The following is a 15690-nucleotide window of genomic DNA, read 5'->3' on the forward strand; positions in this document are numbered from 1 at the left end:
GCAAAAAAGGGTATTCTTTCAGAGCAGAATACAATTCTGAATGTACTCCTGTCCCTATGTCACATTTAATCTGGCTAGCAGGGATGTGGAAGGCAAGCTCTAGCAACCTGGGTACATACACAGGATCCCTAGATGTCTCATGCTCTGCCTAACAGCTTGTGCTATAGCCTGTGCTGTCACCTTGTATCATCCTGTTATCACTGTTACCAGCTTTGTAAGCTAGTTTCTGCAAGCGGTGGTATAGTTGTACCTCTATTTTGCAAGTGCTCACAATACCTTCAGGGCAGTGGCAGGACTCCTCTCTGCAGGTGGATTGCAAGTTACGTCTTAATGCTTGCAAATTTGGAACAAGGGAGAGACTACAAACGTCCACCTCCATCATGAAGAGATCTATCTTTGTGGGGGAGGTGTGAGAGTGGAACTGTTGAGAGAGGATTTAACCCACCTGTGTGAGGTAAGTCCCAGGTGAATTGGGCTGACAGTGTTCTGTTTCCGGGCAGATCCCCCCAGGAAGCGCGTGGACTCCCCAATGCTGAACAGGCACGGGAAGCGGCGGCCAGAGAGGAAATCCATGGAGGTTCTCAGCGTCACAGATGGTGGATCCCCAGTTCCTGCTCGCAGAGCCATTGAAATGGCACAGCATGGACAGAGGTGGGTCTGTGCTTCACCCAGGAGCCCTGCCTGCCTGGGTCTGCTCCCCCTTTGTGTTACACATACAAAGGAGCTGTGGGGCTTTCCTGTTTGCTCCAGCACTCATTACACTTTCCAGTCACATCTGCAACGTGATCTGGCAGCCAGCAATGCTTGTGCAGAAGTCCTGCCAGGGACTTAAGGGTTCTGTTTGCTTGCAGCTATTCCTCAGGAAGCCACCATGTCCTTTGGGCAAGACCCATCTCACCTCTTTTTAATTGTTGAGGACATGGGCATGCAGTCTAAGCTTGCAATACAGGCTGACTGGGCAATGGGAACACGTGAGGGCTTTGGGAGGTCTCAGACACATGTGTCCTGTCAAACAGGATAAATTACCTTCTGCTTGTTCTTCTCTGTCTCCAGAGCCTACAACAGGAATCTAGGTGACTATCTGGGATTAGGTTCCTAGCTTTTGGGCGCCTGAAGTTAAATGAACACCATGCTCCGTGTCATCAAAACAACTTGAATCTGAAAAGCCCTGTCCAGGCATCTTGTAGATGCCTCCAAAATGTGCTGTCAGAGCCAGAATGCATCTGAAATGGCACATAAATCACCACATGCTTGTAAAGTGATGGAATATGTATAATTTTCCTCTTTTCTATCAAAGAAAGTGTCAGTCTTGTGGAGAAACAGCAGAGGAAAATGGTGTCTCCTCAAGGCAAGTTCTGGGAGAGTAAGTGAACTGTGGAAATTCACTTATGTGAACCATGGAAGTTGCTTCCTCGGTCCCTATGACTAGCCTAAGGGAAGCACATGCATTTGGTTTCACACTTGTATTAATCAATCAGTATAAAGAACACTTCCCATATATGAATGATGATGATGATGATGCTGTGACTTCTGTTTGAGTTTTGACATAATTTTTTATTTGTTCAGCCCTTAAGATCTGTTAGAAAAAAAAAAAAAAAAAGCCTGCTGTGCCCAGAAGCTCCCTTTGCTGACTGAGAACTGGGAGAAGAACATGAAATAATTTCACAGATATTCCAGAGGCCCATAGAATTGCTGGAAACTTTTCCTGGCAGTTGTTACAGTTCTATCTGCAGTGAAGAAAGAGTGGTGATTTCCAGAATCTGCTAGGACTTATTTCAGACTGGATATGTGACCTTGAGACTGCCATAAAGACTTCTTGACATATTGTAGGTTGGAAACCTGTCTCAGATATGTGATTTGGTGTGAGGTGTGGGTGAGGGAATTGTTCAGGACAGTGTGTGCTCAGTGTTCCTAACAGGCCTCAAAGGAGTAAGGATGAGCACAGCACTGACTCCTTCTTCCCCCTGCAGTGTTTACTCTGCTGCTGGGAGATGTGTGGGACGTGAGGCCTCCAGAGCCAGGCAGAGGCAAATCACTTTCCCCCACCCCAGGTCTCCTTCACAGGGAGTGTCCACCTGAATGGAACAATCAGGAGGCGTTAAATTGACCACAGCATTTTCTAAGCTCTGAACTTTGAATTTGGGTTCAGAAGCCTGAAGAGGCAAAGCTGTGTTTTGCTATCCAAAGTATTTCTTTTGCTTTTAAATGTCTCACTCAGTTCTGCACACGAGGAAACAGTTGAAGTCAAAAGGTCTGGGGTAGGTTCAGAGCAGAGCTATATCCAGGTTACATATCAGTAAAGAAGGACTTTGGCTTAAGGAGGAAGCAAAACCAGCAGGCACAAAAGAGATATGGGGCAATGTATACCACAGGTCAGAAATGGACATAAAAGTGTGATTAAGGGTGGAGAAAGGGCTGTAATAACACCATGATTGATGATGATGGGCATGGTAGTGCTTATTTTCGAAGGGGTTAAAGGGAAGGGTTATTTTACTCCACGTGTGAGCTTCCATAATTCATCCCATGCACACGCAGAGATGACAGTGGCACATTTCGTGCTGCTGGCAGCACAGTCGTTTATAACACGAACTGGCTTCACTAACAAACCCCACTGCATGGGGAGTGTCTGGGGACAGTGCATTGCTGATGGGGCACCATCTGTCAGAACACTCAGTAACAAAGTGACAAGTGCCTTCCACCAAGAAATGGGGATTTTTAATGGCTAGTTGCATATTATATTCCATGAAATGACCCACTGACAGTGGATTTTACAGCAGTAGGGTTTAGATCCCCAAGGGGAATGTTTTTTTAAAAATTACCTTTTTTTTTATCTCAAGAGACAACTATTCAGTGCTTTTATCCTATAATACTAGGAAGATGCACCATGGAATCGAGTCTCCTGTTTAAACACAGATGACTTGTCTAAACATCTGGAGACACGGTGCCATTGCTTCTTCCTTGAGCTGGCAAAGATATACTTCTGACCAGTGGGCAAAACACACCCAAGTGTCTTGTGATTTAGTTCTACTTTCCTCTTTCCTGGTAGTAAACAGATATTTGCTTGCATAAAGAGGATTTCTGTTACAGCCTCGGGTTTACATGTCTGTATCGTGACCTGTGCTTTTGGTAACCATGTGGGGGCCCTACAAGTGTCTGGTCTTGGCTTGTTTAGGGCATATCTTTCCACTGACATTTAAAACTTGGCAGCCTCCAGCCTCCAGGCTGAGAAAGTATTAAGTGAAAAACATAATCCTTCAATGACTTGGTTTTGAATAATGGACAAGGAAAACTCACACAAAAGCTGCTTGTGGAGCTTACAGGCTCCTTGAAATGTTTGTGCCAACCTCTCCAGGTGTTCTCCAATGGATCCTTGTGAATGGCAAAGTTGGTATATACAAATTCTAGCCCCTCTAAAACTGGTGACTAAGTTTTGTTAATTCTTGGGTTTCTCTGCTAGTTGCCAACTAAACCGGGTTCATAATTATATCTTAATTACTTTGACTGTTCTGGTATCCCCACCTCTCAGACTATCTGATATTTCATTGAAATGTCAAAAGAAAAGAAGTAGGATCTGAGCTTAGTTTAACATCAGCTAATTTGTCCCTTGTGCTAAAATCACACAGACTAGGAAGAATTCCATGGGAGCAAGAATCCAGCAGGGATATGGCAGAAATTTTCAGCAGCTTTGCTGTGAGAGTCCAAAAACCATTCTAAAATGGGCTTCATTAACTATTCATTTTCTTCTAGTTTTTGAAGTGGAGAGCTTGCATGAGAGATCAGCTAACATTAGGAAGCAGTGTTCTGTGAAACAGTGAAGTGAAATATATTACAGAGAGCTGCCCTTTTAGCAAAGCACAGGGAATTTCACTTCTAAGCTGCAGGGATTCAGACCCAAGACGAGAAAGAAGGGCATTTCTCTATACATTGAGTATAGGGAAGAGAGTTAGGAGTTAAGTGGTAATGGACCCTACAAATCAGAATACAAAATGGATTACTGTTCCTCTAAGAGGCTCTATGGTCTGATTTTAATCTTTTCTGAGAGCATGCTTAGTGTTGAGGTCTTCTGGAAAAGTCATGAGTAATGAATGCTTTGCAATTAATGCTTCAGGTGTGTTCTGTTTTCCCTGGACACTGTGACAAAGTAGATGGTACCTGGGTTTTAAATTGAATAAAGGAGAGCAGGGTTTACAAGTATGCATGGGGGAAGTCATCTTAGACCTCGGAAGTCAGGGGAAGATAATGAACTTGAGCACTGTGTAGGCTTGAGCCATGACTGTAAAGTAAAAGAAAGGTTTTTCAGAGCATTGCTTTAAAAGGGGAGGATGGGTTGGGGGACTGGGTGTCCAGCATTGCTACAGGTGACTCTCTTTTATAAAAATGTCCACACTAGTAACTGTGTTTTCTCGCTTTGTTCCTGCCATAGTAAAACAATGTTCAGTAAAAGCCTGGATATCTCTGAAGCCAATCCCAAATTCAACAAAGAAGAAAGGTATAAACACTGACAATATGTTCCTCTCCTCTACCTCACTGCTGAGACCTTAAAGATGCAGTACTTACCTTCTCTGTGTGGGGACAGAGCTGTTCTCTCTTTCCTCTTTAGAGAGAAGCAAAGAGGGTGGGATATTTACAGCTCCACACTATGTATGTTTTTGTACAGTACCATTCATTTGAGGCTATCCCCAGTGCAGCCTTGGACTGTACCGATGATTTCCCCACTCAAATTTCATCCTACTGCTATTTCTGGTTCAGTTCTGCCATGAGTAGAAGTTCTGCCCAGGGTAGAAGATGTATTTGCTTAAGACTTCTTTGGGAAGAATTGGAATATAAAATGCTAGGAAAGCCCAGAATGTTCCACTCTGACCATTAGAGACAGCAGCACAACTGAGTGAGTGACAACAGTGGTAGGAAAATCTGGAAATTCAGTCTGATAGACAAAATATTAAGGACCTCTGGTTAGAGACAAACTCTTTAAGACTACCCAGAGGACACAGGAGGAAAACATGATTTAAAACAGGGTTTTTGGAGGATGATTCTAATCCAGCAGTTCAAGTGACAGATGCTGAAGAACAGCAGAAAGGGTAACTCCCAACTGTCAACAGAGGCACAATGGAAGACAGGTAGGCCACCACATTTACAGACTTTAAGTGGACTTATGTGGGTCCATGAACACAAAAACAAAGTTCATACTTTTGTATAGGTTTTTAGTGTACATGTTGTTTCTAAACTTTTGGTCTCAGAGGAGGAGAATTTTTCTCTGTGTTGAAAACTGGCATCCCAAAGGATAACTCTTCATCAAAATGTAATCCTTATACATTTTGGACAAACACTAAGCTTACCCAAAGGTTACAAGTGTGGCATATGATTCAAAAAGGGAGGAGCAATGGCTTCCTTAAAGGAACCAATGGATTTCGCAAACCATTCTTATTTCCATTTCCCCTTTTCATAGAAGTATTTCTATACAGAGATAAAGGTGGCTTTTAAGCCTCAGGAGATTTGCAGGATGTGTGAGGGACTGTTTTGGCCTTTTGCAGTCTGAGACAGTCTTCTATGGTCAGTGTTTCAAGTCCTGAACCTGCCACAGTGAGGAACATCGTGCATCTGCAGGAGAGATTGTGCCTCATGTAATGTGTAAAGCAGCCTCTCTAAGGTGCCAAAATACCAACAAGCATTGGATTGGACCTGAATTGTTAGCAACCTTGTAGTTCCACAGCCGTGAAGAAGTAGTGGTTATACAGCCTTTAGTGGCTGGGCTTTCCTGAACTGTTAGAGTAGACATGGAAATTCCTGTTCCTTTCCCTGATAGTCCCTATGTGTAAGTTCTGCTCTTGAACATGTGGCACTTCTTGCATTAAAAGTTAGTCTAAGGTTACTCCAAAAGTGAGATTTTTCATAGTAATTAGGAATCAGGTCCAGTAAAAGAGATTGCATAAATTTTATCTGTGACAGGAGAGGAGTCCTTCAGCAGATGTTCTGAGCACCATTCCTTGTCCCTCTGTCCTTCTCTGGCAGCCGCTACAGCTGTGTTAGGAGCAGAAGAAATGATACTTCTGTATCTTCTGTGGGAATTTCTGAAATCCACCTAGGCATTTTGTGTTCCTTCTCAAAGGTAGTATTTTTCAGAAAACAGGAGAAGGTTAGAGCACTGCATGAGGATCACCCACAGTCCTGCTCATTCAAGGACCAGGCTGAATTTTTGAGGACCACATTCACTGTGATCTTACCTCCCTCCCACTTCTAAGAGTTCAAGTGAAGGACCTCAGTGGTGGGAATGGGAGAGAACCTGGATTCTAGATCTGTGCACAACCACATGAAAGGAAGGGGTAGCCAGCAAAGAGGACCCCAGCAAAATGGGGTCACATTAATCAGGGTGGCCATTAAATTTTTGTTCAGTGTTTAATTGTCCAATTTTATGATACCTTTTTTAAAGGAATACTGCATCTTTAAGGGTCCCTTCCCTCTAGATGCACATGGTTGTCTTAGTAGCTGAGGCCACTGTCCCTTTCTTTTTCTTTTTCTTTCTGACTTTCTTTCACCCCCTCTTTCAGTGCTTCTCTTCTTCTGTATCTGGGTTGCTGCAGCTCCGTAGTTCACTTGCTTCAGTATTATAGGGAATGCACATGTCTGCGCTTCTGGGTCTATTGTGTCCTGGGATTTTTCATTTTTTTTTGAACCTCATTTCCCCTTTCCTTTACCCTGTTGTCAATTTGCTTTCCATTCTCTTTGTTAACCTCTTCAGTGCCTTCCCTGTTGGGAAAATGACTTGAAAGAAACATTATTGAACCTTCTTGCACCCATTCTATTTACATTTGACTATTCTGCATGTGTGAATATGGGTGTAGTTTCTGTATAAATATACACACAGGTTCCAGTATATGCAATGGGTGTCAATTTGCTCTTCTCAGTTACATCACCGTAGATAGATTGGTACAGGTATAATTGAGGACAGCATTTGTTCCTAAATATATACATATATTTGTATATATATGAATTAGATTTTACCCAAATTTGCACTCCACAGGCTGAAATATAAATGGAGTGTCACTCAAACACATGAAAAAGAACTTACTGTAATGCTTCTTTCCACTTCTCTATCAATGCATAGCACAACAGCTTTTTTGTCCTATTCTGACTGCATTTTCATTTTAACTGTTCTCAAAACTGCCTTGGTGGCTCAGCCCAGCACTTGCAATGTTGATGTAACTGGAGGCATGGCTAGTTGCACTGAGCAGTAAACTGTGAAATCTACTGGGCATATATTAAATTTGGCATTTCTGTCTTGTGGCGAATGGATTTTCTTCACCCAGCCAGAGGTAGCTCTGGCAGCTTGGGAGCCTCTTATTGAAAATGGAGAGAATGAGAGAGAGAAAGTGACAGAGAGGGGAAAAAAGCGTTGCATCCAACTTGAAAATAATTTGGCTTAATAACACCAAACCATTTTTTTATTTCTACTCTAATCTTTGTTAATGTGAAAAGGTGGTGACATTTTCCTGAGTTTGCTTACCTGCACCCCTGAAAACTTAATAACCTGACAATTCTATTTCCATTTTGAATACTTTGGTTAGTAGATAAAAATTAAGAATACTGATGTTTTCAATTGTCACTAGCCTTCAAAGTCAGCGTGCCAGAGATTCAGTCTGCTTTTAGAACTGCTTTTTCAGACTCTTTTCAACACAGCATTGATTTATTCTCCATTCACATTTGAAAGATTTCCTTTGCAACCTACAAGACCCAGAGTCTGAATTTATTTTAAATGAAAAATGAGATCCTGGAGCACAAGATGGCATCCACAGAGATAAGTGCTGGGTTGCTGAGCTGGTATGTTCTAGCTGATCTGAATTCCTGACTATAAGACCATCATGACGAATAAGGCAGTATCAAAGCAGATTCACAGCTTGAGCTACAATCTTGTACCCTGGGCTCCCAAGCTGGCTCAGAAATGCATGCTTTAATAACCAATACATTTCACAGTTCATTCGTGGCAAAGAAAAAGTACTTCTTACCAGGCCAGCTTGGGGGACAGAGGGACACTGCACTGAACAAACTGGGGACAAAAAGAACAATTTCCTGGATAACAGTGTGATATAACTGTGCCTTATGTAAGAGGCAGAGAAGAAATACAGCATGAAGTATGAACCCCATTGCTCTGCTGACTGCTTTAATTGGGATTTGGCTGGGAATTTTTTTTGCAGCCTTAGTATGTGCCTCTCCATATTCCCCAGTGCCAAAGTTGGATGTGTCTACAATATGTGAGCGGGACAAAAGTTGTTTTCTGGTCAATGAAACTGTCCCCCTAGTGTTCCTGGTCTCTGGAAAGACTTAGGCACCGATGGCAATGATTATGACCGTTCAGTTCTCCGAACAGTATTTCACTCTGCTTTTCCTGCTCTTCTCTCCACCTGCCTCCACACCCCTCTCTCTTTCTTTCTCTCTCCCTCTCTCTTTATTTTCCCTTTCCGAGGATGGCGAGTGCTGATCCATTGGGGTAAGCTCTAGTTTTGGATTATTCCTCTTGCGGGACCTGTTGTAACTTTGTAGGGGAACTTTTCATTTGCAATTTCCAAACGCAGCACAGGTTGATACAATTCAGAGACTGAGGCTTTACAGCAGGGAGAGAGAGAGAGAGATGTGGGAAGAAGCATTTTTGGTGCTTTTGTGTGTGTTTGTGTGCTTTTATGTTGGAGTCACACTCCATATAATTTACTTTTGGGCTCTTTTTTTGTTCTCTTATTTGTCCCTCTATTTCAATGTCTGTGGGCACAGAAAACTATTCTCAGACACTGTGCAGATACCAGACACCTTCTGAGAAAGAAACCCATTCCCTGTTTAGTACTTTTGTATCTGTTTGGTATTTTCCAGTTAATTTGAATCCTAATTTATCCAGTTTTCTTCTTTTTCTTTTTTTTTTTTTAATGAAACTGAATCCCATCCATGTTATTAAAAAAAATGCTGGGTATTCCCTCTCTTTTTAGAATATGTTTTCTTAAGAGGTGAACAGATGGCCCTAGAGACAGATATATCTTCAAAGCTCTGTATTTTCAATAAAGGCAGTATAGGTACAGCTAAGAATGCAATCATGCTTCAAATTAAAGTTCCATTTATAAATACTTAAGAGAAGGAGAATATTATATTAATAAATGATTTAATAAAACCATTGTAATAGATCATTACAGACCACAGTAAAAACTTCTTGAGAGAGTACACATTGAGAAAGCTAATTAGCACCAGTAACATTTACTTCTCATGTTTGCAGCATGCTTCAATATCTGTTAATCCTTTCTAAACTATTTATAGATGGAACTTTAGTATAATTGGCCAATTAAGGAGGGTGGTGCTGTTCAACATCACCATCTGTATGGGCTGAAAATAAGAAGAGGTGTGTTACCAGCACCTGCACTTCTTCCTCTGCATTCTCTGTAAGGCTTCATCTTACAAGTGGTTGTTACCATGACTCAAGCGAGTATTCCCAGTAAGAGCTGTCACAGTGTTATTTGCATGGCTGGGACTGTAAGACAGTGGAACATCCAAGGTATTCTATACATATTCCCTGAATCAGGGGGTGAGGAAGCACAGTTTGTACCTTTCAGACACCCAAAAGTAAGAGTGATGAAATTCAACACAGCCTGACTGCTCGCCTCTTGCATGTTGATTCAGGTCATTGTCAGGGGTCTCCTACCCTGAAGTTTCAGTTTAGATCTTTTTTGCTTTGAGTGAACAAGGAAAGAGGAGTATCAAATTCCACCCAATTCATGCTTGAAGCAAATAAGAGATTGGCTGGGTATTTTCTGGAATGACTTCCAAAACCACACATGGAATCAAACCAATTCAAAATTTCTAAGGCATTTCACCCAGGGACACAAGTCTGATGCATCTCTGCACGCTGCATGCATGCTGCAGGCTCCCCTTCTTGGAAGCATGGCTCCAGCTTGACCAGCTGTATTCAGCATCCTGGTAAAACTGTGCTATGAAAGCAAGTTCTGCTGGGACTGCAACAAGGTACCAAGCTCATAAGAAAACGTTCTAGGAGATGGTTATTCAAAGAAGAAACAAATGCCAAATCTGACCTAGATGTTAAATTCATGCTGTGAAGCCTTTATGTTCTACTGGTGTGTCCTAGCAGGGGCACTGCTTAAAGCATTTGGGAACAGATCTGAGAGAAGGGTGATGGAGAGATGCTCTGTACGTGTGCTACATGCGCAGTGCGGTTACCATGCCAGCTGCACTCTCCTGTCTCCTGTTTCTCTCTGTCTGCACCTCAGCAGTGTCAGGCTTTAGCCCTGCACCTCTCAGGAAATTCTACATTCTCTGAAACCAGCTGGAAACTGGATTCAAGCCCCTCAGTTTCAGAACACTGGTCTGACATGAACTGGGCCTTGCATGGCTTCTTCTTGACAGCAGCTGGCTAAAATGAGTAATTACTTTCAAATGAAGGACCATTCAACTTTGATGCTTTGAATTATCAAATAGATTGAAAAAGGTATAAAATCATCACAGCTACAAACTCCAGCCCACACACACACATTTTGTTTCAGTCCTTTGCCTCTCTCTTTCATAGCTCAGCTGTCTCCAGGTTATTGTCAGTCTGTGGAATGGGAGGAATAGCCTGCAATGATCTCAGTGTCCACCTTATGTTTAGACTGCCCTCTGCATCTTCCCCCTCCTAAACCTTGGGTCTGCCTCCCTTATGTTTTGGGGTTTTTGAATTCCTCCCTCCAGGCTTGTCTAAACAACTGTGTCACTAAAGAGTCTCTTCTTGGGTCTCTAAATCTGGCAGCTGTGTTTGAGGGAACGCTCTTTATCTGAGCCACTGCACTGTCTTTCCAGCTTGTATTTTCAACAACCTTTTGATGACTTCCATTGAGTTAATGCACAAGCACACAGGAATGCAAAACACAGAGCAAAATGAGTCACACGCAGTGTTCACAGTTTCCTGGATTGTTGCATTTAGTATTAAGTTATTGGAATCATTATAGCTTTAATACTTCCAGTAACATTTAATGCCTGTAAAGACTCTTAGGAGGTTACTCACTAATAAATACTTCTCACTAAATGTGTTTCATAGCCATGGAGATGATGTCGTACCTCTTTCCACACAAAAGACGTTACAGTCTGCCATATTAATGCTGCCTGTAGGGCCTCAAACTTTCATTTTCTGGTGAGAGGGCTAAAAATTTAAACTCCTGTTCTTTCATTACAGCATTTCAGCATATGCAACGTTTTCATTCCTTTCTTTTGGCCCTGTCCCAGTTCTGTCCACCTGACTCTGAGATACAGGAGCAGTGCATGTGATTGTTTTTTTTTTACAAACTGAATTACAGCATTGCTTAGCTGAAATGATCTTGATGAGAGGGACGAATCTGTCATTTTTGCTTGTTAGCACTTTTTGTACTGGAGTACAGAACCACGTAGTAGGGCATGGTACTGAGTTTTTATAGCTAACTTGAGAATCATATCCCATTTGTAAAGGTAAATTATGGGAGATTCAATAAATTAAGGAAGATGCAAGGAAAATCTCCTCAGTCTTGGTGTCATATCCTATACTACCACTTTCTGGTAAAGGAGGAGGACTTCTGAAAATATATAGCTCTCTTTTCACCCTGACACTTAAATTGAACACAGGCTTTTTTAATTTCTTTCCACTGCTCCTATATACAATTTCCAGTGTGGACAAACTGAAGCTTGCTGTAGGGCCTACTTTACTTCTTACATATTTTGCATGTAAATCAGCAGCAGAAATAAATCTCGTTCAATAGCAATCATGTGGATACTGAATGCATTTCCAGGAGGATTTCATACTAACTCTCTCTTATGTCCCCTGCCTCAGGCTCCTAGGCTGGATGAAAGCACAGTACACAACAGCTATTTTTCAAATATTGCTTCCAATAAAGAATTGGGATTTGGGAGGTGGGGACTGCCATATTCTGCCCTACATGTGTGTGATCCTTTTTGTAAAAAAATAAGAGGCAATGGGGTTGGGAAGTGAGAATTCAGGACTGTTGGAAACACCTGATTGCAAAAAGGAAATAGCAGAGTGGAACTTTTAAGCAAATATCCTGGAATTCAGGTGAGTGAGTGTCAGAGAGGACGTTCCCACCACAATTAAGAGATGGTGGAAATATCTCCTTTAAGTTGGTGTATAACTGCATCTCTGGGCACCTGAATGCCTTCCATATTTGTCCAAAATAATCTATAGATTTCTCTTGTAATTCATAGTTTGGAAGAAGCTTTTCCTGATGATTCATGCAAGGAACATTTTAGCTAAATGGACTTCCCATCTGCATGACACATCTGTGGTGCAGTCAGCTACTTCACTTATAGGAAAGGCACATACAGTAGTCTTTCAAAAGTGGAGCAGACAGTTCTCCCCTTAAAATTACTTTGCATAAACCTTTATGAGTGCCCCAGATCTTGATGGTACAAATTTAGGCTTAATCTAGTGTGAAAGAATGCCAGGAGTGAGCCTAGTTTTTTACTGCTGCACCATGATGGGCAGACTACATCAGGGTACAAGAAAAAAACCTATGTGGGAATTTTCTGCATAGAATGAGTGCCCCAGATCTTCACAGTGCCAGTTGAGATTTAATCTGGCCAAAAAAACATTCTGTGAGTGAGCTTCTGGTTTTCACCTACTTAGTGTGATGGACAGACTGCAATGGGATACAAACAAAACCATCAGGGCAGAGGATACAAGTAGGGAAAACAGAACCTGCCATTCTGTTCAGTTGTAGCTTATTTTTTCCTTGGAAATGCTTCCTCTTTTGCAGTTCACTTATTTTTAAAGAATTCTGCCACTCAAACTTACTTAATAATAAATGTCTGGGAGACCATTTTAGAGACCGTTTTTCTGTTTTGTTCTACAACAGCCGAAGAGAGTAAACTGATACAGTTTGTGATCTAAATTTGTTTTATATTCTTATGTATAAGCTGACATCGAGTATCTGACCTATATAAATTTTTAATGTATATGTGTGTAAACACAGACAGATGCACATTAAAACACATACACCCATACACTTCGTTTTCTACAGAAATTTCACCTTTTCATGTTTGTTACCTGAAGGCAAGTAGTTGCTTTCATGGCTCTTGTTGTAGGTAGGTTATTATAGATAGGAAACATTGATAGTTTTGCTATATTGACATATTGCTGCATGGTGGTTGTTGAATAAATAGGTTCTCAGCCAAATTCTCTCCTGTAAAATGTTTCAGTCTTCAAGACAACTTTCTATTTAAAAAGGATAGAAAGCAGCTGCCTCTGGGGCTCACTCATGTACAGTCACACATAAGGTGTGGGTTTTTTTCTGCAGGGCAGCCCTCCTCCTAGGAACTTCATCTGCTGAAGTGTTTGTGCAGTCTGGCCTGTCTGCTCTTCCACCAGGTTTAGCATAGCACATTTGCACATTTTATTGTCAGCAGCTGACATTTTCCGTAGGTGGCCTTTGCTGGAGAGCGTAAGACCATTAACAGTATAGGTGACCTTGTCAGCAGATAGGACAGTTCACTCTCCCTTGACTGGCCTCTTTCTGAGGGCACCTGAGCTGTAATTTTGGTATTAGTAAAGTCATCAACAAAAGCAGAACTCATCCACAGAGAAGACCTGGCTTGCTTAAAGCAGCAGCAAGAATTCTCACTGGAGAGCAAAGATGTGAAATCCATCAGTGAGAAGCTGGAAAGGGCTAAGCCAATGCAATTTTTGATTTCAGTGGGAAGTCATCACATAAGAAATTATTGTATGCTTGAGTCAAGGGGGGACTAGGGGTTTTATTATCTGGAAGAACTCTCTACCTTTGTGCCTTGTACACATGGGGCTTTTCCATGTTGCTTGTGACAGAGAAAGTCTCATTTTGTAACTGCCAGCACTGTGCAAAGCAGAATTTTTAGCACAAGTTTAAATGTCTTCACCTTCCTTTTGAATTGAGCTGTTCAATTTGCACAGAGCAGACCTAGTAGCTTCCATGTGTTTGATGACCAAAAAGAAAGTAGCAACTGCCTTAATTGAAAGGGATTATAGTATTCTCCCTGAGCAACTGCATTTCTTTGATTTGGGGCAGGGAGGACAACTGAAAAACGTGATAATAGTGAAAGGAAAGAAAAGGAAAGAGTTATGTCCTTTTCCAGTGACAGCCTCCCTCCTCTTCCTCACTTCATGCCTGTGCCTGTGGTGGCTGGTGTTCAGGGTTGTTACTTGTCTGCGTTTTCTGAGGGATGTTTTCCTTGTTGTGTCCATCCAGGTCTCGGTCAATCAGCGGAGCATCGTCTGGGCTCTCCACCAGTCCTCTCAGCAGTCCAAGGGTAAGTGCTGCTGCTTCAAGATCTGTTGGTCCAATCCACTCACATGCTTGATGTTTTTTGACATCTGTTGCGCCAGAGCTGTGGCTCTTAGCTGGGATGTTTTGCTTTTCCTTGGCAGCTTGTAAATTTTCATGGGTGTTGAGGGAAATGCTACTTACAAATGCAGGTGGAGAATTTCTCTTACATGTTCCCTGCACTGTTAGCAGGGATCTCACTGTGCCGCTGCCTTTTTTCAGTCTCTTAAGCACACAGAATAACATTGCTATGACTAAACACTCCATATCCAGCTGAGGTGTGCATATAGCCTGTTTTCAGACCAAGTGATCAGGAGCCATTTCACAGCTGCCTTCAATTAGGTCACAGTAAAGCACCAAAGCATGCTGGTTATCTTCTGTTTGCCTCAGAATAGCTCATATTAGGAAGTCAGAGAAAATAATTTACACAAATTTGAGGGCTAGGAAATTTAAAAGGAAAGTAAGAAGCTGACTGACTAGGATGAGTAAAGAACATTCAAATCCCTGTAAACAAGGTACTTTTGCATGCCCTTTTTAAGAGTGCAGTCAACTAAATACTGATACTCAACTAATACTGATACTCAGCCAGTACAACACATGCTTGATAGTGCATTTATTGTGAAGTTGTAGCAGTTTCTAAATGCAATGACAGAGGCCTCCCTCTTTTTGTTAACTTCTCTAGGGATAAAAGTGAGTATTCCTAGTGCTTGAAAAGGTCAGCTGAGTCACCTTAAGACTGCAGTGCCTAACAAGAGTCTAGACCTCATCAAAAAGTCTGTTGGGCTGTGACAGTGCATGTTACCTAAACGTCTGGCCCAGAGTCTCTGGAGGATTTCTACATACTTCCCATGACTTCATGAGAAGATGCTATCCCGCACTAGAAATTGATATAGTCCGTGTCTTAGGCTATGGATACATCCATGGATCTAGTCTCAGTTCCATGAAGATAACATCAGTATTCCAAGTATTTGAAATCGCAGTTCCACCCTAAGATTCTGTGTAATTCTTGTGAATAAAGACACACTGTCAGCTCTAAGTTTATAGTCTAGTAAAGCTTCCAGCACTTTGCTTGATTGAATTACTTCCTGAAACCTGTTTTGGGCTCCTGCCAATTGTTATCCTGTTTGAAACCAGCATAAGTGTTCTTGAGGTCTCCTCTATGTCTTTAAAGTCCTAGGGACCAGTGAAAATCCATTTCCTTCCTTCTGCACTGGGACTCCTGGTTGCCAGTGAAATGGAGCAGAGGTCTGAGAACTCTTATGCCACTGCAAAATGTACTGGAAAAGAGCATGGAAACAGTTTTTTGCACAAAATAAGCATTCAGTGAAGCAAACCTAAATCTTGATTTCATTAATTGATCTCTTGGGCTCAATTTCTGACATCTCAGTAG

General features: G+C 41.8%; 1 protein-coding gene across 10 annotated transcripts in view; it reads left to right on the forward strand.

Moving 5' to 3' along the window:
• Positions 1-15690, forward strand: part of BRSK2 (BR serine/threonine kinase 2) — a 304523-nt gene that overhangs the window by 254080 nt on the left and 34753 nt on the right. For 7 of the 10 annotated variants that reach the window (XM_031055776.1, XM_031055775.1, XM_031055777.1 and 4 more), the window contains exons 12-14: positions 501-651; positions 4424-4489; positions 14226-14286. In XM_031055776.1, coding sequence (XP_030911636.1) covers positions 501-651; positions 4424-4489; positions 14226-14286 — 278 coding nt within the window. The remainder of the gene's footprint in view (positions 1-500; positions 652-4423; positions 4490-14225; positions 14287-15690) is intronic. The other 3 variants (XM_005419517.2, XM_005419518.2, XM_031055778.1) reach the window with 1 other exon arrangement.

This window comes from Geospiza fortis, unplaced genomic scaffold, assembly GCF_000277835.1.
Source record: "Geospiza fortis unplaced genomic scaffold, GeoFor_1.0 scaffold66, whole genome shotgun sequence".
NCBI lineage: Eukaryota > Metazoa > Chordata > Aves > Passeriformes > Thraupidae > Geospiza > Geospiza fortis.